Raw genomic sequence first — 19,056 nt, 5'->3', positions numbered from 1 at the left:
AATGTGGCCTGGCCATCTGGGAAAGATTTCTGAATTCTTTGTGAATATGAAATAAAAAAGTGCAAATTCATTGTGCAATAAAATGATCATCAGATGAGGCACTGTCATCAAGGAGAGAGTGGTGTATGTGTTTGAGGGACAGCAACACACACACAGTGACCAAGACAGAAGGGGAAAAGAGCAAACCAGGAAGTGCATACAAAAAATAGTTTGTCCACAAGCAACTCAGCATATTAAAGCAACAAGGCAAGTTAGGTTGGTTATTCATTACCAGGAGCTACAATGTGTGCAGAGCCTCCCTACTGCCAGAGTACATTTAAAGAGAATAAAGGGAACGAGGAGGTGCAAAGATAGGGAAGTTCAGCTGGAAGCTCTCTCTACTGTTTCTGTTTACCTGTTCTGTTGCTACAAGATTTTTTGGCCCCTAACGTGACGATTCAGGTCTTTCTGACCGATCAGAAGAGGAAGTGAAAAAATTCCCCTGACATGAACAATTGCACTTCAGTGCTCAGATTTCAGTCCTGAGCGTGGAGCTGGAAGGCAAGGAGGAAACTCTTATGGTGAAGAAGACTTGGAGGGGGAGAGGACACGTCCAGTGAAATCGTTTGCCTTTTGTACTAGAGGAAGGAGTCCTGGGACTATTTTTGAAATGACGCTGAATGGAAAAAATGGGTGTGAAGGGATCTTGAATGCTTCAGGATAGGAAGAAGGGGACTGAAGGAATACAGGCCACAAGCAAGAAGGGGACAGAATGGGGAACTGCTGTCGGAAATATTGTGCTTGTCTGGAGCCCTATATGCCTTGGCTTTTCAATTGTGCGACTGAGGATAAGTCTAACCCAACTACCATCAATTCGACTGTGAGTCCAGACTCCTCGGACGCCATCTGTATACGCATCCCAGACCCACCGCCTCTTCATCCATCAAAGCAGACTTGCAAATATGTGGCCCTGTTTGATTACCAAGCCCGTACAGAGGAAGATCTGAGCTTCCGAACTGGAGATAAGCTTGAAGTGCTGGATAAATCTCAAGGGAGCTGGTGGTTTGCAAAGCTGCTTGTGGAGAACGGGTCTGCTAAGCATGGACAGAAGCGGCAAGGTTACATCCCTGCCAACTATGTGGCTCCTGACCAGAGCATTGAAGCTGAACCGTAAGTTCTGAAATGCATATTGTTACGTGGTACAGCTGACATATAGCAATAGCTAGACAGAGAGCTGCGGGGGGTGGGAAATGACAGCAACTTCAGGTAACAAGGAAATTTGGAGTAAGAATGGTTTCTGTCATATAGACATAACAAAGCAACATAGGTTGCTTCCAGATGACCTATTTATTGAACATTCATTCTGATTTGTATGCATGGAGATTGCAGACAACATCCTATCAAGCAATGGCTATCCCACACTTCCTAGTGCATTTCCCATCACAGTCATTTCCACAAAATCCATTTTTTAAAAAAGAAGCATGTTTGTTGAGCAAAAGTGCCAAATCCACTTTAAGTGTACAACCTGATTTTGCCAATATGCATTTGCATCCCACCTGTGCAATAATGACAACCTGAAAGTGGTAATTTAGTAATATCTTTTAATTAAAGCAACAGAGCAAAATAGTGACCTAGGTCAGATGTGATAATAAACCATGATTTATTGTGATGGGAATGAGCTTCAACAAGTCTTGGGGTTACATACTCCCAGATCCACCTCTGGCAAGACTGTGAGGTGGAAATTTGAGCTGTTCACTTCCTTTTTTAAAAAATTAACCATAGGTTGTCATTTCATCCAAACCTGATAAACTGCAGTAAATATTTATTATGGTTTATTCAAAACAAGCCAACTTCAAATGATGGGATGCAAAGCTGTTTTGTTCAATCAACCAGTTAAGAATAACCACAGTTTAGGATTTGGTTGCACTGCTAAACTGCAACTTGTCAAAAGCAGAAGTGAAACTTTTGATCTCTACACGGCCACACCAGTATGGCGGAATCGTGTGAGCCGGAAGTTCTCTGTGACTTGTTCCCATCACAATAATGAAAGCCTATTGCCTACCAAGCAATGCTTAAGCTTTTCTTATTAACATATAAAGTCCTAAGCAACTCAGGGCCAGTTAACCTGAAGGACCACCTTCACTCTCTGTAAGACTGATTAAGATATTCAGAGGAGGCCTGTTGGCCACACAACAATCTGCAGACTGTCATCTAGCAAAAAAACATATAAATGGGCCTTTTCTGTGGTGGTGTTGTAGAAGCTTCTCCCACCCCCATTATTTGGGCAGCATCAACAGTAGCATACTGCCAATGTTTACTGAAAACACATCTCTTTGCTTAGACGTTTCCTGATCATCAATACTGGATTCTACAACCGTATATTTCTTGATATTCTGATAGCTGCTTTTTGAAATAGTTTTAATGGATGTTTTCGTGTTGTGAACTGCTTCAAAATTTTCTTAGCAGTAAGAAATATAACACTATTTAAAATAAATAATAATAAAATATTAAGCCATAGTTTTTCATGACTTACAAACCATCACAGCACTGCTGAAATTGTGAAGTGGTGCAAGCAAATTGATAGGAGTTCATAGGATTGTATGCAATGCTGTTCTTCTTATGACAGACAGCTCTTTGAGCCAGTGGAAGCTTCTAGTCAGCAGGCAAGAGGGGGAGGGGAGTGATATTTTGCATATTCACCCTCCATCCCTGCAGCCCCATCCAAAAATCTCCAGAGGTTTGAAACAGCATAAGGGGGTGGGTGCAGTGAGAACAGCAAATTGACAAAAAATAGTCTTCTTCTATACTTCTTGAGTACCACCCTTCATAAATAACATGGAGTTCACTTTAAGAGGTTTTATGTGCTAGAGCAGGGACAGCCTCAATATATATACAGCCTCAATATATATTCCATCAACCCCCAACAACCATGGCCAGTGTTTCAGGGATGATGGGAGTTGTAGTCCAACAACATCTGGAGGGCACCCCATTGTCTATCGCTGTGCTGCAGATTGCAACAGCAGAGCATAGAATCATAGAATCATAGAATCATAGAGTTGGAAGAGACCACAAGGGCCATCGAGTCCAACCCCCTGCCAAGCAGGAAACACCATCAGAGCACTCCTGACATATGGTTGTCAAGCCTCTGCTTAAAGACCTCCAAAGAAGGAGACTCCACCACACTCCTTGGCAGCAAATTCCACTGTCGAACAGCTCTTACTGTCAGGAAGTTCTTCCTAATGTTTAGGTGGAATCTTCTTTCTTGTAGTTTGGATCCATTGCTCCTCTGGTGCAGGATTCTCTATAAGTCAGCATATTCGGAAACATCTGGGGAGAACTCATCAGTGTGCGGATTCAAGAATTTCATCTTAATATAGGGTTGCTATTAAAGGAATTAAAATGATAACTATCAACCTTAGCAGCTAAGCCTATCTATTTTAGACCTATAAAATATGAGGATTGTTGCTGTAGTTAAGAAAACTATAAACACACCATTGTATATTATTACACGGGAGAGATTTAATTGTAGCTTTATTGCAGCTTGTTTACATTACACCAAAGACAGTGTGTGATTTATATTTGCATGAAAAATAAATGCTGCAGTAGCTTCCTTAATTCAACTTACATTTGCAGTGGAACTCAGAGGTATGTGCTGAAAGTGGCTTTGGAGGAAATACCCCATGGAATAGCAAGCAGATGTGGTTCCATGGCACTGGCACATGTCTGCTCTTTGTCTGGGCACATGTTATGTTGCCGTATGTTTGGGTAAAATATATTAGGTGCTGCACAAAAGCAGTTAACTACCATGGGGCCCAGCTCTCAGCTTTGCAATCTAAGATACAGGCTCAGGAGAAAAGAGGAAGACGTTATGTCATAGAGGCTGCAAACCTTTGGTGAATCCTACTCCAGATTAAATTGGCACAAAGGTCATCTGAACTAGTAAATTGAATAAGGAACTAAAAAATACCTAGAAAAATTAACCGCCACCTTCTTTGTACAGCAGCTGAGTTGTGGGGCATTTTCAGGGCTAAGAGAATAAGCAGTGAAATTGGGCTACTCCCAAGAAAATGGGTACATAGGGTTGCAGCCCTAGACAGCAGTCCTATATCCAGAATCTTTGAATTAAGACACTTTGAATTTACAGGAAATTACAAGATACACATAGCATTGTGCTGCGAGTAAAACATGCTTCCATGGATCAGAGCCCACTTTATCCGAGTGGCCTCTGGTCCCCTTTGCCCTAATAAATCTGCTTGTTTTATATGCTGCAGAAAGATGCAGGTGAGTGGACCACTGAATGTTGGCAATTAGTGGGCTAGGGATCTTTTTTCTTTAGTTCTGCAAAGGAAAAAAGGAACAGGCTTTCAAAATGTTTAATCTGGCATAATAGCTGGTTGGCACGGAATGCTACTGTCACTCTTGGTGTGTTGCGACAGCTTGTTCTGCTCCGTGCATCCAAGCTGCAATTCTGCAAGGCAAAAGTGTTTGGCCAGGAATGGTGGTGGCTGGGAGTGGAGTACTGGGCCTTGCCAACAGAAGTTTGACTGCATGTGGAAATTGGGGATTCTGCTACACAGTGCTGGGTGTGAAGGGTGCTAGAGAGCAATACAGCCTAGAAAAGACACATTGCTCACATATGGCAAAGGCAGGGAGAGATGGGAGACAGCTGCAGAAGCTATGCTTTGCAGCAAGTATTTTTTTCCCATTGCTTACCTGAGTGGGGAGCTGACTAGGCACCTGACCTGTTACCAAGGAGTGGGATTTGGTGCTGGATATTTTGAACCGGAGACCCAAGAGGACTTGCCAGAGATGTAGGCAGAGAAGCATTAGCAACGTGCTCAAATTTCCATGTGTATAACAAGGCCAGTCCATTCTTGCAAAGAGCTCCCTTCATGTGCAATGGGACCTCAAAGGGGTTGTGTGTGAATCACAAGTTGTGCAGGCTTGATCTGCATATAAGTTTTGCACACCTTCCTAGATGAGAAGCTTAGGAAAAATATAAGGCAGGGATAGGGAACCTGTGGCCCTCCAGATGTTGCTGGAACACAGATCCCATTATCACTCACTATTGGCTATTTTAGCTGGAGCTGATAGGGAATCTGTGGTCCCCCAATATCCAACTCCCATCACTAGTATAAGGTGTGATGCACATTTCAGTCTCTTAAATTCATACCTTTAAACATGAGTATGGGGTATATAATAGGCTTGTTAACTTTAAAGTCAAAGAGCAGCTAAGGTAACTGTGCTCTTCATGCAGACAACATCCTGTTGGTCTCAGTAGCATGCTAGGGTGTTCTTGGTGCTGCCAGAAACACACCAGATACGTATTGCTGGGTATTCCTGCAATGCTTGATACCAATTTGAGTGTGGGCAGATGATCACTTCATTATTTAGGGGGGAAATGCTCATTTATGGGTGACCTTTTGGGTGGGAGAGAGGGCATTGCATTTTTGAGCTCACCACTTTATTCACATATGGTATGCAGCTTTAAAAACACAATTGATAGGTAGTGCAAGACTTTCACAAACTACACGTAGCACTGGTGTGACTGTTTTCCCTGAGGGTTTTTTTCTAACCCAACTTATCAATATCACCTCCTCCGAGCTGCATGCCCTTGCAGGCAAAAGACAGCTTACAGAAGGAAATTCTGATTAGGTTTTTAAAGTTTGACCCTATGGTGCTATATAGAAAGATTTGTTGTTCTGCCAGTAAGCTTGTTTCCTCTCCAGTTCTCTTTCTCTGTATCTCCTTAGCAAATGCTTAAAATGATTTGGCCAATATTTTCAGCTTTATAATGAAAACACCTAGAGAGCTTATTTCTGAGCAATATGATTTTCTTTTTAATGACTCAAACTACAGTATAGTAGTTTCCAGCTCTATCAATACATGTAGCTTTATGATATAAATTAACTATTTGGAATGGTTGCCTTAAGTATCCTAACATGCCTTGAATCACCAAGTTTTAATTTTAACGAGTAATACTAGTCACACAATTTAAACTTTTGAGAATATGCTCTCTCTGCTTCTGTCGCTTGTCTATGCCTTGCTTTCGATTATATTCAGCACTGCAAACAGGAACCATGGAAACCAACCGATCACCTGTCCTTGCTCTTCTAGTGCCAATTGTTTTGCCTAAACACGAAAATGTCCTTCTGCCAATGTATTATGGACAACAAATGTTAGCCAGCTGTACTGTTAATTTTAATAACCTCCTAAACCATGGAGGGAGGGCTGTGATTGAAAACAACCCCACTTTTGTTTTCTAAACTGGCCACAAAAAACATAGTATCCCTCCAGGCTTGCTTTTTAATAAAGGCCTCTTTCACTGTTTCAGCCAACATTCACTGAAATATGAGTTTAAGTATCAGTTGAATGTTACTTGTCAATGAGAAGGCAGCACAGGCCATGTGCACTGAGAATTAAGGTGGCAAAATCCTACAAGCATGTACAGTGGTACCTCGGGTTAAGTACTTAATTTGTTCTGGAGGTCCATACTTAACCTGAAACTGTTCTTAACCTGAAGCACCACTTTAGCTAATGGGGCCTCCTGCTGCTGCTGCGCCGCCGGAGCACGATTTCTGTTCTCATCCTGAAGCAAAGTTCTTAACCTGAAGCACTATTTCCGGGTTAGCGGAGTCTGTAACCTGAAGCGTATGTAACCTGAAGTGTATGTAACCCAAGGTACCACTGTACCTGGAAGTAAGCCTCATTTATCTCAGTGGGGCTGACATTTGTGTAAGTAACACAATGATCTAGGGTGCAGACACACCGCACATTTAAAGCACGTTATACCCTCTCCCAAATAATCCTGGGAAATTTAGTTTGTCAAAGATGCTGGGAACTGTAGCTCTGTGAGGGGTAAACTACGGTTCCCAAGATTCTTTTGGGGCAAATCATGACTCATAAAGTGGTATAAGAGTGCTTTAAACATATGGTGCGGGCACGATATTTTACAGCACAATATCGGCATTACAGAAAAGGAATGTTTTGAGGAGGGATTTGAAGGAAGTAAAGGAGGCAGATCAAGGTATAAGGGTAGCAGAGGAGAAAGGGCAGAGTTATTTTGGGAAGCGGTAAACCTCTTAGTGGTGGAGCTGGATATGCAAATAACCCAGGTAGGGATGCACCATGATTTAGAGACAGCAGAGTGAAACAGCTGTTCCAAGGAAAGAAACAACTTTGCTCCAAGTGAGTGAAATTCTGTCATATTAATTGTATTCATTATATAAAAATGTTTAGACTGGATAAACACTGAACTTGTTTTCACTGTCCTGCAAATAAATCCTTTACAGCTGTGTGTCAACAGTGCTTCTTTCCATGGAAGCTTGCTAATATTCTGGTCATTCAAAGATTCCCTGTGTGGGCCACTCTAGTTTGAATATCTAGAGATAGGAACTTAAATGCGGGAATTAGAAGAAAGACTATGCCAGCTTAAAGAATTGACTTGTGTGTTTTTTCCTGGTGACTTCAGAAAAATCGATTATTAAAAATGTTCAGATAGGTTTTGCTCACAGTAGATCAAAGAAATTAATGAACTTAACTTAGTAATGTTCATTAATTTCAAGGAATATACTCTGAGTAAAACTTAGTTAAATACCACCCCAAATATTGTTGAAGTTGCACTGAGAAATAGAGATTGTGAAAAATGGGGATAACTTGGATCCAATATGTAAGATAGTCTTATGAGAATGTCTGGAAACAGTGTCAACTTCTTAGATTGTATGTGACCTAAGATCTAGTTATGACTCAATGGGTCTGAAACCTATAAAGAATTACAGGTAGTTCAAGGACCTGCTATGCTCTAACATCAGAAAGAGAATCAAGAATTCTTTTTAACCAAATGTGGCATTTTCCACATCTAAGGCTTTGTGGTTTAATATTAACAAGGCAATAAAAAGATTGCTTGACTGTAAAATACCCCTTGATCTTCTGTTATTACAGTGACATATAAAATAATTGATAGGCACTGAAGATTGTTATGCTAATTGCTGCTAAAATTATCTATGCTAAGCACTAGATGGACTGGGCGTTTCCCACCACTGCACAATGGAAAACTAAAGTGCACAAAAGAACAGGTTTTGAAAGATAAAGAAAAAGTGTAACGTTTTAAATTAAAATTCACATATGTTTCTTGATTATTGGTACAACAAAGCACGTATAGCAATTCACAATAATCATGCATTTAGTTTGTTATAAATCAATATTGATGATTTTTTTTTGGTATATGGATGTGTATCATGTATATGTATGTCCCTATAGATTACACAGTAATGACAAAATGAAAAGAAAAAAGAGTGACATTTGTATAAGTTAGTAGCAATAAATGTCAGCTCCTATCTTCAACTGGAGGCAATATCTGTCATATATCCAAATGTACTTTGCCCTGCCTTGTAAACAAGGATTTAAAGAAATAAAAATAAATCAGCTGCATATTGTCTTTAGGAGCATGATAACACAATCCTATGTATGTCTACTCAGAAGTAAGTCTGAATGAATTTCATGGCGCTTACTCCCATTGTAGCATGGGAGCTTTTAAATCAGATGAAATTGCACAAGAAATTACTCTTTGAAAGAATGCAATATGTTAAACCTGATTATGCCAATGATTGCAAGCAGGGCATTCAGAAAGTGATTGTCTGAAGAAAAGGATAACTTATGAATTCAGGTTGATATAATGTGATATGCTGGGCAACTTTTGTGAAGGAATTCAAGCTTCAAAGCATGTACCATTTGGAGTAAAGATTGGAGTAAAGCTATGAACGAGGATCTCTGTGTAACTGGCGATGGGTGAGCACTGATGTGCCCATGATGTGGCCATCTGAAAGAAAAAGTTGCCCCAGGACCTCTGGCCTACGCTTTCCAACATTCTGTGAGGTGCTTGAGAGAGAAAAATATCTCCAAAAACACCCTGTTGCCCACCACTGCTTTCCAAAATAGAACCTGTATCCTCAGATCTCTGTTCTACATTCTAGCCCCAGGCTTGAACTGGTATTTTAAGGGGAAATATTTTTTTTCAGATGGAAAAAGTGAGATGAAATACGGAAATATTGAAGCCACTGCTTTTCTCAATGACTAGCATTGCCTCTTTGTGGATATGCTCTCTGTTTCCTTCCCATACTCTTCCTTCTGTTTTCTGTCTTCACCTACATTGCGACCAAAAATAACTCTCCTTTATAAGAAGCTTAAGTGGGTGGTAGTGATTAATAGTCTCTAGATGTCATGCTTTAAATGCACAGATACCTCTTATTTGTTGTTACAATAATTAGGTTATTCAGCTGCATGGATTGGACCAACAAGCATGATTCATAACCTTACATATCAACTGGATTATGTACAAAGAATAATAAATTATGCAGGCCAACATAGCTGTCTCTGAAAACTTGAAGGACTGGTTTTCTGCAGATCAAATATGGGTTTTGATTATGAGGATTAAGTGATCAAAATAGTGTGTGATCTGTTTGCGTACTTAAAAAAACACACCTCTTCTTTAGTGGGTCCCTACTTCAGGCTTTTGTCTTTCCTCTGGTAATACTAAATGGCAGAAGTTTTCATAAAATTTCTGAAAAAAATCAAGTGGCATTGCTTAGTGGTTTTTTTTAAAACGTTTTGCTTAAATCACACTGATTCCTATGGTTCATGCTTTTTTTAATCAGTGATGACGCTACAGGAAATAGATGAACAAAGTTCACAATGAAATGGAAGGGCGTAAATTACCTGCAAATAGAGGTGATAAGTTAGGCTAGTGCAAAGGTATATTGGCACAATTAATGGCATAAGATAAGAAAAAAGGGGAAGGATTACAATGTCATTCCATAAATGTGTTCACATTAAAATGCTTTCCCCCCTAATTACCTGCATATGGAATCCTCCCTAAAATGAGGAACAATCAAATCTAGGGATTCTGGAGAATCCATTTTTCATTTCCACCCTGGACTCTTGAATTCAGTCCACGAATCTAGTCAATATGAACTCTTGGATATGGGTTGGTGTGAAGGTTTGGGATTAATGTCCTGCCTTGGACCACTTCTCTATCCAGGAACTGACTATTCACTCTGGTATGTTTAACAACAGCAGTGCAGTATCGGGAATGATGGCGGTCGAGACAATAATCCTAAGTATCTTATCTGAAAATTATTTCACTTTGGGACATTCCCACGATGGATGAAATAATTTTCCAACTATCCTGCAGCCCCTCCAACAAGTTGAGGACAGAAGATTATTGATCAATGCAAGTGGGGGGGGGGCTATAATGCCATCTGTGTATCAGTTTCACTTTCTCTTAGGTCTGAGTTGAGGATACAGCCATTTGAAGTGGCAGCACTAAAAGCCCTGTCCTACACCACCCTGTAAAACTGTGGAGGCAAGTTCTTCCGTTTGGAGTCCTGCTATATATGATGGTAGTGAGGAGGTGCCCTAAATAGAGCAATGAATAAGTGTAGACATCCTTGGCCTGTGTCCCTTCTGCTAGCAGCTACTAAGCATACCGCATAAAAAATACTGCCAGTTCCTAGATACTGATATCCAGTCACATTTTAATTAGTGCAGCTTCCCATTAAAAAGGCAAACCACCCTGTTTGCCCTGTAGTCACCAGTTAAATATTCAGCTGAAACAATCAAGAAAGAGCTGCGATGTGAGTCAGAACAATACACTCAACTAAAAACGAAACAAAAGCCACAACACCACAAGCAATTCTTGATTGCCAGATTCCTGTTCAAAGAGTTTTGACTGGTGTGCCAGCTTCTAAGCTTTGATATACAAAGGGTCTCTCTCCGTCTCTCTCTGCCTCCATTTCAGCCACTTGACTTATAAATGATCTCTTTTCCTGGTATTAGAAGATAAAAGGAAAGCTGTAATGAAAACTCCCCCTCCCCACTTTTTTTTTACTTTGTGTACGCTTTGGTGATCCAATTTTAGCCGTGCAATTACATTTTATCTGTGTGAAGGCAACCCTACCATTAGCTGACAAAAATGTTCCCTGTGCTAGGCAAACAACGGCTCTGTTATAAATGCAGTTAAGATAGTAGCTTTAGATTCCTGCTTGCACCTTCTCCAAATATGTGTCAAGCCCTTCGAAACTGATTTCCAATTAGGGCTAAGATAAAAATACTAACAACTCCCTTCTCCTTCTCTGCATTGCGATTATGTTTTTGGCACTCACAATTTTCGTTTACATTTGGGAAGCATTTGTGTAGGGATGCCACTGACCCTGTGAAGGGCTACACAGTTTCATCTTCATTCCTGTAAAATGGGATGCAAATCTGGGATGCCATCCTTGAGGTTCACACTGCCATATGAGTCACGTGACCCACACAAGGTTGCAGCCCCCCAGAAAAACGCTTTTTCAGGCACAGCACACCAAAATGTGCATCCCAACCTCCTCTCTCGTGTGTACAGTGACAAATAAAAGCCACTTGAAACTCCACAGGGGGAAATTAGCAATACTACTACTACTAATTTATTATTTATACCCCGCCCATCTGGCTAGGTTTCCTCAGCCACTCTGGGCAGCTCCCAACAGAATATTAATAATACTAACAACAACAAAAGTGATAAAACATCAAACACTAAAAACTTCCCTAAACAAGGCTGCCTTCAGATGTCTTCTAAAAGTCAGATAGTTGTTTATTTCCTTGACATCTGACAGGAGGGCGTTCCACAGGGCGGGCACCACCACCAAGAAGGCCCTCTGCCTGGTTCCCTGTAACCTCACTTCTTGCAGTGAGGGAACCGCCAGAAGGCCCTCGGCGCTGGACCTCAGTGTCCAGGCTGAACATTATCATCAAGTTGATAATGTGCACATAGTCATAGTTTCCGTGCCCTCATATCCTCCTGGATCATCACATTACAGCATCCTGTTCGATGTATTGAGTTGTTACTCTCACATTCTCATTGGAAAAATAGATACTCTTTAGTTGCTCAGTACCTGTAGGTACCAGTTGTATGAAGCAGTTTCTAAGAACACGCTGATAGTCCTGCTCTCTGGATGTCATAGGCAGATAGGGATCTCTCCACTGCAATGAGAACTCTAGCACTTCTTTATTCTAGCATCTCTTTCATCTTCCCTGCTCCATTTCTCTTAAAAGGGTGGTGAAAATGACATTACTATTATAAACTGTCATCTCTGCAATATTATGGAGAAAACAATGAGGTGTTTTGTAGATTATAGTTTTGCGTGTACTAATAGAAACTGGATCTATAAATCAATGTCATGAGAGGTGGGAAGCTGAAAACTGTGAGTGAATCATGTAAAACTATTTCCTATTTGCTAAGAAGGCTGGACATGCCCTTATACTGAAGCCAACATTCTTCTGACTTCACTGAGCCCGTTATTATTTCCTCATTCCTTCTAGAAATGTTACTCATAGTCGAATGCTTGTTAAAATAAATAAGTCACTGTTGTTTCAAAGGCTTCCTTTTGGAATCCACTTTACTTCCTGCTATATAGTCTAAATTTGTCAATCAACTTTTGACCTTTACATGGGAAACTCTCATGAGTTTCACCTGCCTATCCACCTGCAGTGCCAGAATAACGTGATGGCTTGTGATGCCCTGATCTCTAGTAGGCACCTACTGCTGGTATTGGACATGTTGGCATAATACAGTGAGTGTGCAGTCGCTGCAACAACTCATATTTTCCATGATTGTGCTTTTTCTGGTTTATGGCAAGGACAATACTTTAGTTGGGTATGGGGTGTGCTGATGTTGCTGCAGCTTGCCTGGATGCATCTGAGGAAGGGCAAGGTGGCAGCAAAGCTGGAGCTGTGCAGGTGAGGATATGGGAATGTTGGATTGGCTTTGCTGCTGCAACTTTACCGGGGTATAAGAGGGCACTGGTTTCCATTCTGACCGGTATTTATCACACACAGCACTGTTTCCATTCCAGTTTGGCTTCCAACAAAAACAATAACAATGTAATTCACCTCACTGCCTTTTGTGGCAGACTTTTCTGTATTTAACTATGTAATCAATTACTGCATTATAATAATAATATAATAATAATAATTTATTATTTATACCCTGCCCATATGGCTGAGTTTCCCCAGCAACTCTGGGTGGCTCACAATCGAATGTTAAAAACAATACAGCATTAAATATGAAAAACTTCCCTAAACAGGGCTGCCTTCAGATGTCTTTTAAAAATAGGATAGCTGCTTATTTCCTTGATGTCTCATGGGAGGGTGTTCCACAGGGCGGGCGCCACTACTGAGAAGGCCTTCTGTCTGGTTCCCTGTAAGCTCACTTCTCGCAATAAGGGAACCACCAGAAGGCCCTTGGTGCTGGACCTCAGTGTCCAGGCTGAACAATGGGGGTGGAGATACTCCTTCAGGTATACAGGACTGAGGCCGTTTAGGGCTTTAAAGGTCAGCACCAACACTTTGAATTGTGCTCGGAAACATACTGGGAGCCAATGCAGATCTCTCAGGACTGGTGTTATGTGGTCCCGACGGCCACTCCCAGTCACCAGTCTAGCTGCCACATTCTGGATTAATTGCAGTCTCCGGGTCACCTTCAAAGGTAGCTCCACGTAGAGCACATTGCAATAGTCCAAGCGAGAGATAACTAGAGCATGTATCACTCTGGCGAGACAGTCTGCGGGCAGGTAGGGTCTCAGCCTGCGCACCAGATGGAGCTGGTAGACAGCCACCCTGGGCACACTGCACACCATTCATTTCAACGCCATGGAAACACAAGGCAAATGGGGGAAAGGGCGTTAATTGCACATTGTTTGCAGACTGAAAGCAGCAACAGTGTATATTAGTTGTATTCATAGAATCATAGAATCATAGAATCATAGAGTTGGAAGAGACCACAAGGGCCATCGAGCCCAACCCCCTGCCAAGCAGGAAACACCATCAGAGCACTCCTGACATATGGTTGTCAAGCCTCTGCTTAAAGACCTCCAAAGTAGGAGACTCCACCACACTCCTTGGCAGCAAATTCCACTGTCGAACAGCTCTTACTGTCAGGAAGTTCTTCCTAATGTTTAGGTGGAATCTTCTTTCTTGTAGTTTGGATCCATTGCTCCGTGTCCGCTTCTCTGGAGCAGCAGAAAACAACCTTTCTCCCTCCTCTATGTGACATCCTTTTATATATTTGAACATGGCTATCATATCACCCCTTAACCTCCTCTTCTCCAGGCTAAACATGCCCAGCTCCCTTAGCCGTTCCTCATAAGGCATCGTTTCCAGGCCTTTGACCATTTTGGTTGCTCTCCTCTGGACATGTTACAGTTTGTCAGTGTCCTTCTTGAACTGTGGTGCCCAGAACTGGACACAGTACTCCAGGTGAGGTCTGACCAGAGCAGAATACAGTGGCACTATTACTTCCCTTGATCTAGATGCTATACTCCTATTGATGCAGCCCAGTATTGCATTGGCTTTTTCAGCTGCCGCGTCACACTGTTGGCTCATGTCAAGTTTGTGGTCAACCAAGACTCCTAGATCCTTTTCACATGTACTGCTCTCAAGCCAGGTGTCACCCATCTTGTATTTGTGCCTCTCATTTTTTTTGCCCAAGTGCAATACTTTACATTTCTCCCTGTTAAAATTCATCTTGTTTGTTTTTGCCCAGTTCTCTAATCTGTCAAGGTCGTTTTGAAGTGTGATCCTGTCCTCTGGGGTGTTAGCCACCCCTCCCAGTTTGGTGTCATCTGCAAATTTGATCAGGATGCCCTTGAGTCCATCATCCAAGTCGTTGATAAAGACGTTGAATAAGACCGGGCCCAAGACAGAACCCTGTGGCACCCCACTAGTCACTCTTCTCCAGGATGAAGAGGAACCATTGATGAGCACCCTTTGGGTTCGGTCAGTCAGCCAGTTACAAATCCACTGAGTGGTAGCATAGTCAAGACCGCATTTTACCAGCTTCTTTACAAGAATATCATGGGGCACCTTGTCAAATGCCTTGCTGAAATCTAGGTAGGCTACATCCACTGCGTTCCCTTCATCTACCAGGCTTGTAATTCTGTCAAAAAACGAGATCAGGTTAGTCTGACATGACTTATTTTTCAGAAATCCATGCTTACTATTGGTGATCACAGCATTCCTTTCTAGGTGCTCACAGACTGTTTGCTTAATGATCTGCTCCAGAATCTTCCCTGCTATTGATGTCAGACTGACTGGGCGGTAATTATTTGGGTCCTCTCTTTTCCCCTTTTTGAAAATAGGGACAACATTTGCCCTCCTCCAGTCTGCCGGGACTTCGCCTGTTCTCCAGGAATTCTCAAAGATGACTGCCAGTGGTTCTGAGATCACATCTGCCAGTTCTTTTAATACTCTTGGATGCAGTTCATCTGGCCCTGGAGACTTGAATACATCTAAACTAGCCAAATATTCTTGTACTATCTCCTTAGTTATTCTGGGCTGTGTTTCCTTTGCTGAATCATTTGCTCCAAATTCTTCAGGTCGGGCATTGTTTTCTTTATCGGAGAAGACTGAGGCAAAGAAGGCATTGAGGAGTTCAGCCCTTTCTGTGTCCCCTGTTTGCATTTCACCATCTTCTCCTCTGAGTGACCCCACTGTTTCTTTGTTCTTCCTTTTGCTACGAACATACCCATAAAAGCCTTTTTTGTTGCTTTTAACCTCTCTAGCAAGCCTGAGTTCATTCTGTGCTTTAGCTTTTCTGACTTTGTGTCTACACATGCTGGCTATTTGTTTGAATTCCTCTTTGGTGGTTTCCCCCCTTTTCCATTTTTTGTACACATCCTTTTTTAATCTTAATTCAGTTAAAAGTTCTTTAGATAGCCACCCTGGCTTCTTTAGGTACCTTCCATGTTTCCGTCTCATTGGTATTGCCTGACGTTGTGCTTTTACTATCTCCCTCTTAACAAACTCCCAGCCATCATGAACTCCCTTTCCTTTTAGTATTACTGTCCATGGGATCTCACCCAGCACTTCCCTAAGTTTTATGAAGTCGGCTTTCTTAAAGTCAAGAAATTGAGTCCTAGTATGCCTGGCTGCTCCTTTCCGCTGTATAGTAAACTTCAGAAGAGCATGATCACTCGCGCCTAATGATCCTTCCACTTCTACCCCACTAACCAGGTCATCAACATTGGTTAGGACCAGATCTAAAATGGCTGTTCCTCTTGTTGCTTCTCCCACTTTCTGGACAATGAAGTTGTCTGCAAGGCCAGTGAGGAATCTGTTTGACCTTATGCTCTTGGCTGAGTTTGACGTCCAACAAATATCCGGGTAATTGAAGTCCCCCATTACTACTATCTCCCTTCCTTTTGCATGCTTGGCCATCTGTTCCAGGAAGGCATCATCTATGTCCTCCGTTTGGCTTGGGGATCTATAGTAAACTCCCACAATGAGGTCTCTGTTATTCTTCTCTCCCTTAATTTTGACCCAAATGCTCTCACTTTGGCTTTGAGGTTCTAAATCTTGGATCTCTTCACAGGTATACACATCCCTGACATATAACGCCACTCCTCCTCCTTTCTTGTCTGGTCTGTTTCTCTGAAATAAATTGTATCCCCCCATTATTACATTCCAATCGTGGGACTTATCCCACCAGGTTTCAGTGATGCCTATTATGTCATATTTAGTTTGCTGTACCAAGAGCTCAAGCTCATCTTGTTTATTTCCCATGCTTTGCACATTAGTGTACAGACATTGAAGTCCATTAATCATTCCCCCGTGTCTCTTATTTAAGGATTTTTTCCTCCCACCACTAGGTCCGCGTGCTGTTTGCTCCATTTGGTCTATGACATTTGGATGATCATCTTCATTAATTGATAGACTCCTACCTTCAGGAGCACTGTCTCCCTCCCCCACATTAGTCAGTTTAAAGCCCTCCTGATGAGGTTTCTGAGATTTTTGGCAAAAACATTTCTCCCAACCGTTGTGAGGTGCAGCCCATCACTTGCCAGAAGTCCATCTTCAAGAAACTGCAGTCCGTGATCTAAGAATCCAAACCGTTCCTGTTTACACCATTTGCGAAGCCAGCTGTTCACTTCCACTATTTTCCCCTCTCTCCCTGGGCCACATCGTTCAACTGGGAGGACAGACGAGATGACAATTTGTGCATTTAGTTGCTTCAATTTCCTGCCGAGAGCCTCGTAGTCTCTTTTGATCTTCTGGAGGCTATTGCTTGCAGTGTCATTGGTTCCCACATGAACCAAGAGGAAGGGGTATTTGTCAGTGGGTTTTATGATTCCTTGCAGTCGTTCAGTTACATCTTGGATCTTAGCCCCGGGGAGACAGCACACTTCCCGAGACATCTTGTCAGGCCCATAGATCACTGCTTCTGTTCCCCTCAGTAGGGAATCCCCTATCACCACTACACGCCTCCTCTTGGGTTTGGTCGGGGTTCTTCCGTGAGCTGTCCGTTCCAAGGTCGCCTGCACATTCCCTGAGGACTGACTTTGCTGCTCGTCTTCATATACCTGATCGACTGTAATGAGGGAGAGATCCTCAAATGGAGTCTGCTCTTTGTCTTCCATGCTAGGGGAGAGGACCTCAAAGCGATTGTGTATTTCTAAACAATCAGAGTGAACCCTGGGCCTCCTACTTCTTTGAGTCACGTTTCTCCATATATCTGGCTCCTGTGTTGGTGAACTAGCCTCCTTCTCAGGGGAGTCCACTGTCTCCTCCTTGGTGGGGACGGTGTGCTCTGTTGCTTCCAAGAAGAGATCCAGCTCTCTAATTCTTTGGAGCGTAGCTACTCGTTCCTCCAGTTGTTGGACTTTCTCTTTTAAAAGGGCAATCAACATGCAATTGCTGCAGGTAAAGCTGCCTGCAACCTTTGGCAAGATGGCAAACATTCAGCAGGAATCGCAGGCGACTGCAGCTGTTCCCTCCCCTTCCATCCTGAGATCGTGTCGTTGGGGGTGGCTACAGAGGTCCTCCATCATAAAAAGCTTGAAGACAGGACAAATAACTTCCCCCACAAAAAAAACCCTAGGTCTCCCCCAACAAACGTTTGAGACTAGCTCCCCTAAATCTAAAAGATGGGTATAACTGCGCGCGCCGCTAGGCTAATCAGCCACAAAGAAACACACACACACATTTGATCATCCAAATGTCATAGACCAAATGGAGCAAACAGCACGCGGACCTAGTGGTGGGAGGAAAAAATCCTTAAATAAGAGATACGGGGGAATGATTAATGGACTTCAATGTCTGTACACTAATGCGCAAAGCATGGGAAATAAACAAGATGAGCTTGAGCTCCTGGTACAGCAAACTAAATATGACATAATAGGCATCACTGAAACCTGGTGGGATAAGTCCCACGATTGGAATGTAATAATGGGGGGATACAATTTATTTCAGAGAAACAGACCAGACAAGAAAGGAGGAGGAGTGGTGTTATATGTCAGGGATGTGTATACCTGTGAAGAGATCCAAGATTTAGAACCTCAAAGCCAAAGTGAGAGCATTTGGGTCAAAATTAAGGGAGAGAAGAATAACAGAGACCTCATTGTGGGAGTTTACTATAGATCCCCAAGCCAAACGGAGGACATAGATGATGCCTTCCTGGAACAGATGGCCAAGCATGCAAAAGGAAGGGAGATAGTAGTAATGGGGGACTTCAATTACCCGGATATTTGTTGGACGTCAAACTCAGCCAAGAGCAAAAGGTCAAACAGATTCCTCACTGGCCTTGCAGACAACTTCATTGTCCAGAAAGTGGGAGAAGCAACAAGAGGAACAGCCATTTTAGATCTGGTCCTAACCAATGTTGATGACCTGGTTAGTGGGGTAGATGTGGAAGGATCATTAGGTGCGAGTGATCATGCTCTTCTGAAGTTTACTATACAGCGGAAAGGAGCAGCCAAGCGTACTAGGACTAAATTTCTTGACTTTAAGAAAGCCGACTTCATAAAACTTAGGGAAGTGCTGGGTGAGATCCCATGGACAGCAATACTAAAAGGAAAGGGAGTTCATGATGGCTGGGAGTTTGTTAAGAGGGAGATAGTAAAAGCACAACATCAGGCAATACCAATGAGACGGAAACATGGAAGGTGCCTAAAGAAGCCAGGGTGGCTATCTAAAGAACTTTTAACTGAATTAAGATTTAAAAAGGATGTGTACAAAAAATGGAAAAGGGGGGATACCACCAAAGAGGAATTC

At 42.3% G+C, this 19,056-nt stretch overlaps 1 protein-coding gene across 1 annotated transcript in view; it reads left to right on the top strand.

Moving 5' to 3' along the window:
- Positions 1 to 205: 205 nt before the first annotated feature.
- The window catches only part of FRK (fyn related Src family tyrosine kinase), a 57,042-nt gene continuing 38,191 nt past the window's right edge, over positions 206 to 19,056 (top strand). Inside the window, exon 1 of the mRNA XM_081186725.1 lies at positions 206 to 1,149. Within this exon, the coding sequence (XP_081042851.1) occupies positions 752 to 1,149 (398 nt within the window). The 5' untranslated portion in view covers positions 206 to 751. The remainder of the gene's footprint in view (positions 1,150 to 19,056) is intronic.

This window comes from Podarcis bocagei (assembly GCF_964188305.1).
Source record: "Podarcis bocagei genome assembly, chromosome: 3".
In the NCBI taxonomy this organism is placed as follows: Eukaryota; Metazoa; Chordata; class Lepidosauria; order Squamata; family Lacertidae; genus Podarcis; species Podarcis bocagei.
This window is presented reverse-complemented; position numbering and strand designations above follow the sequence as displayed.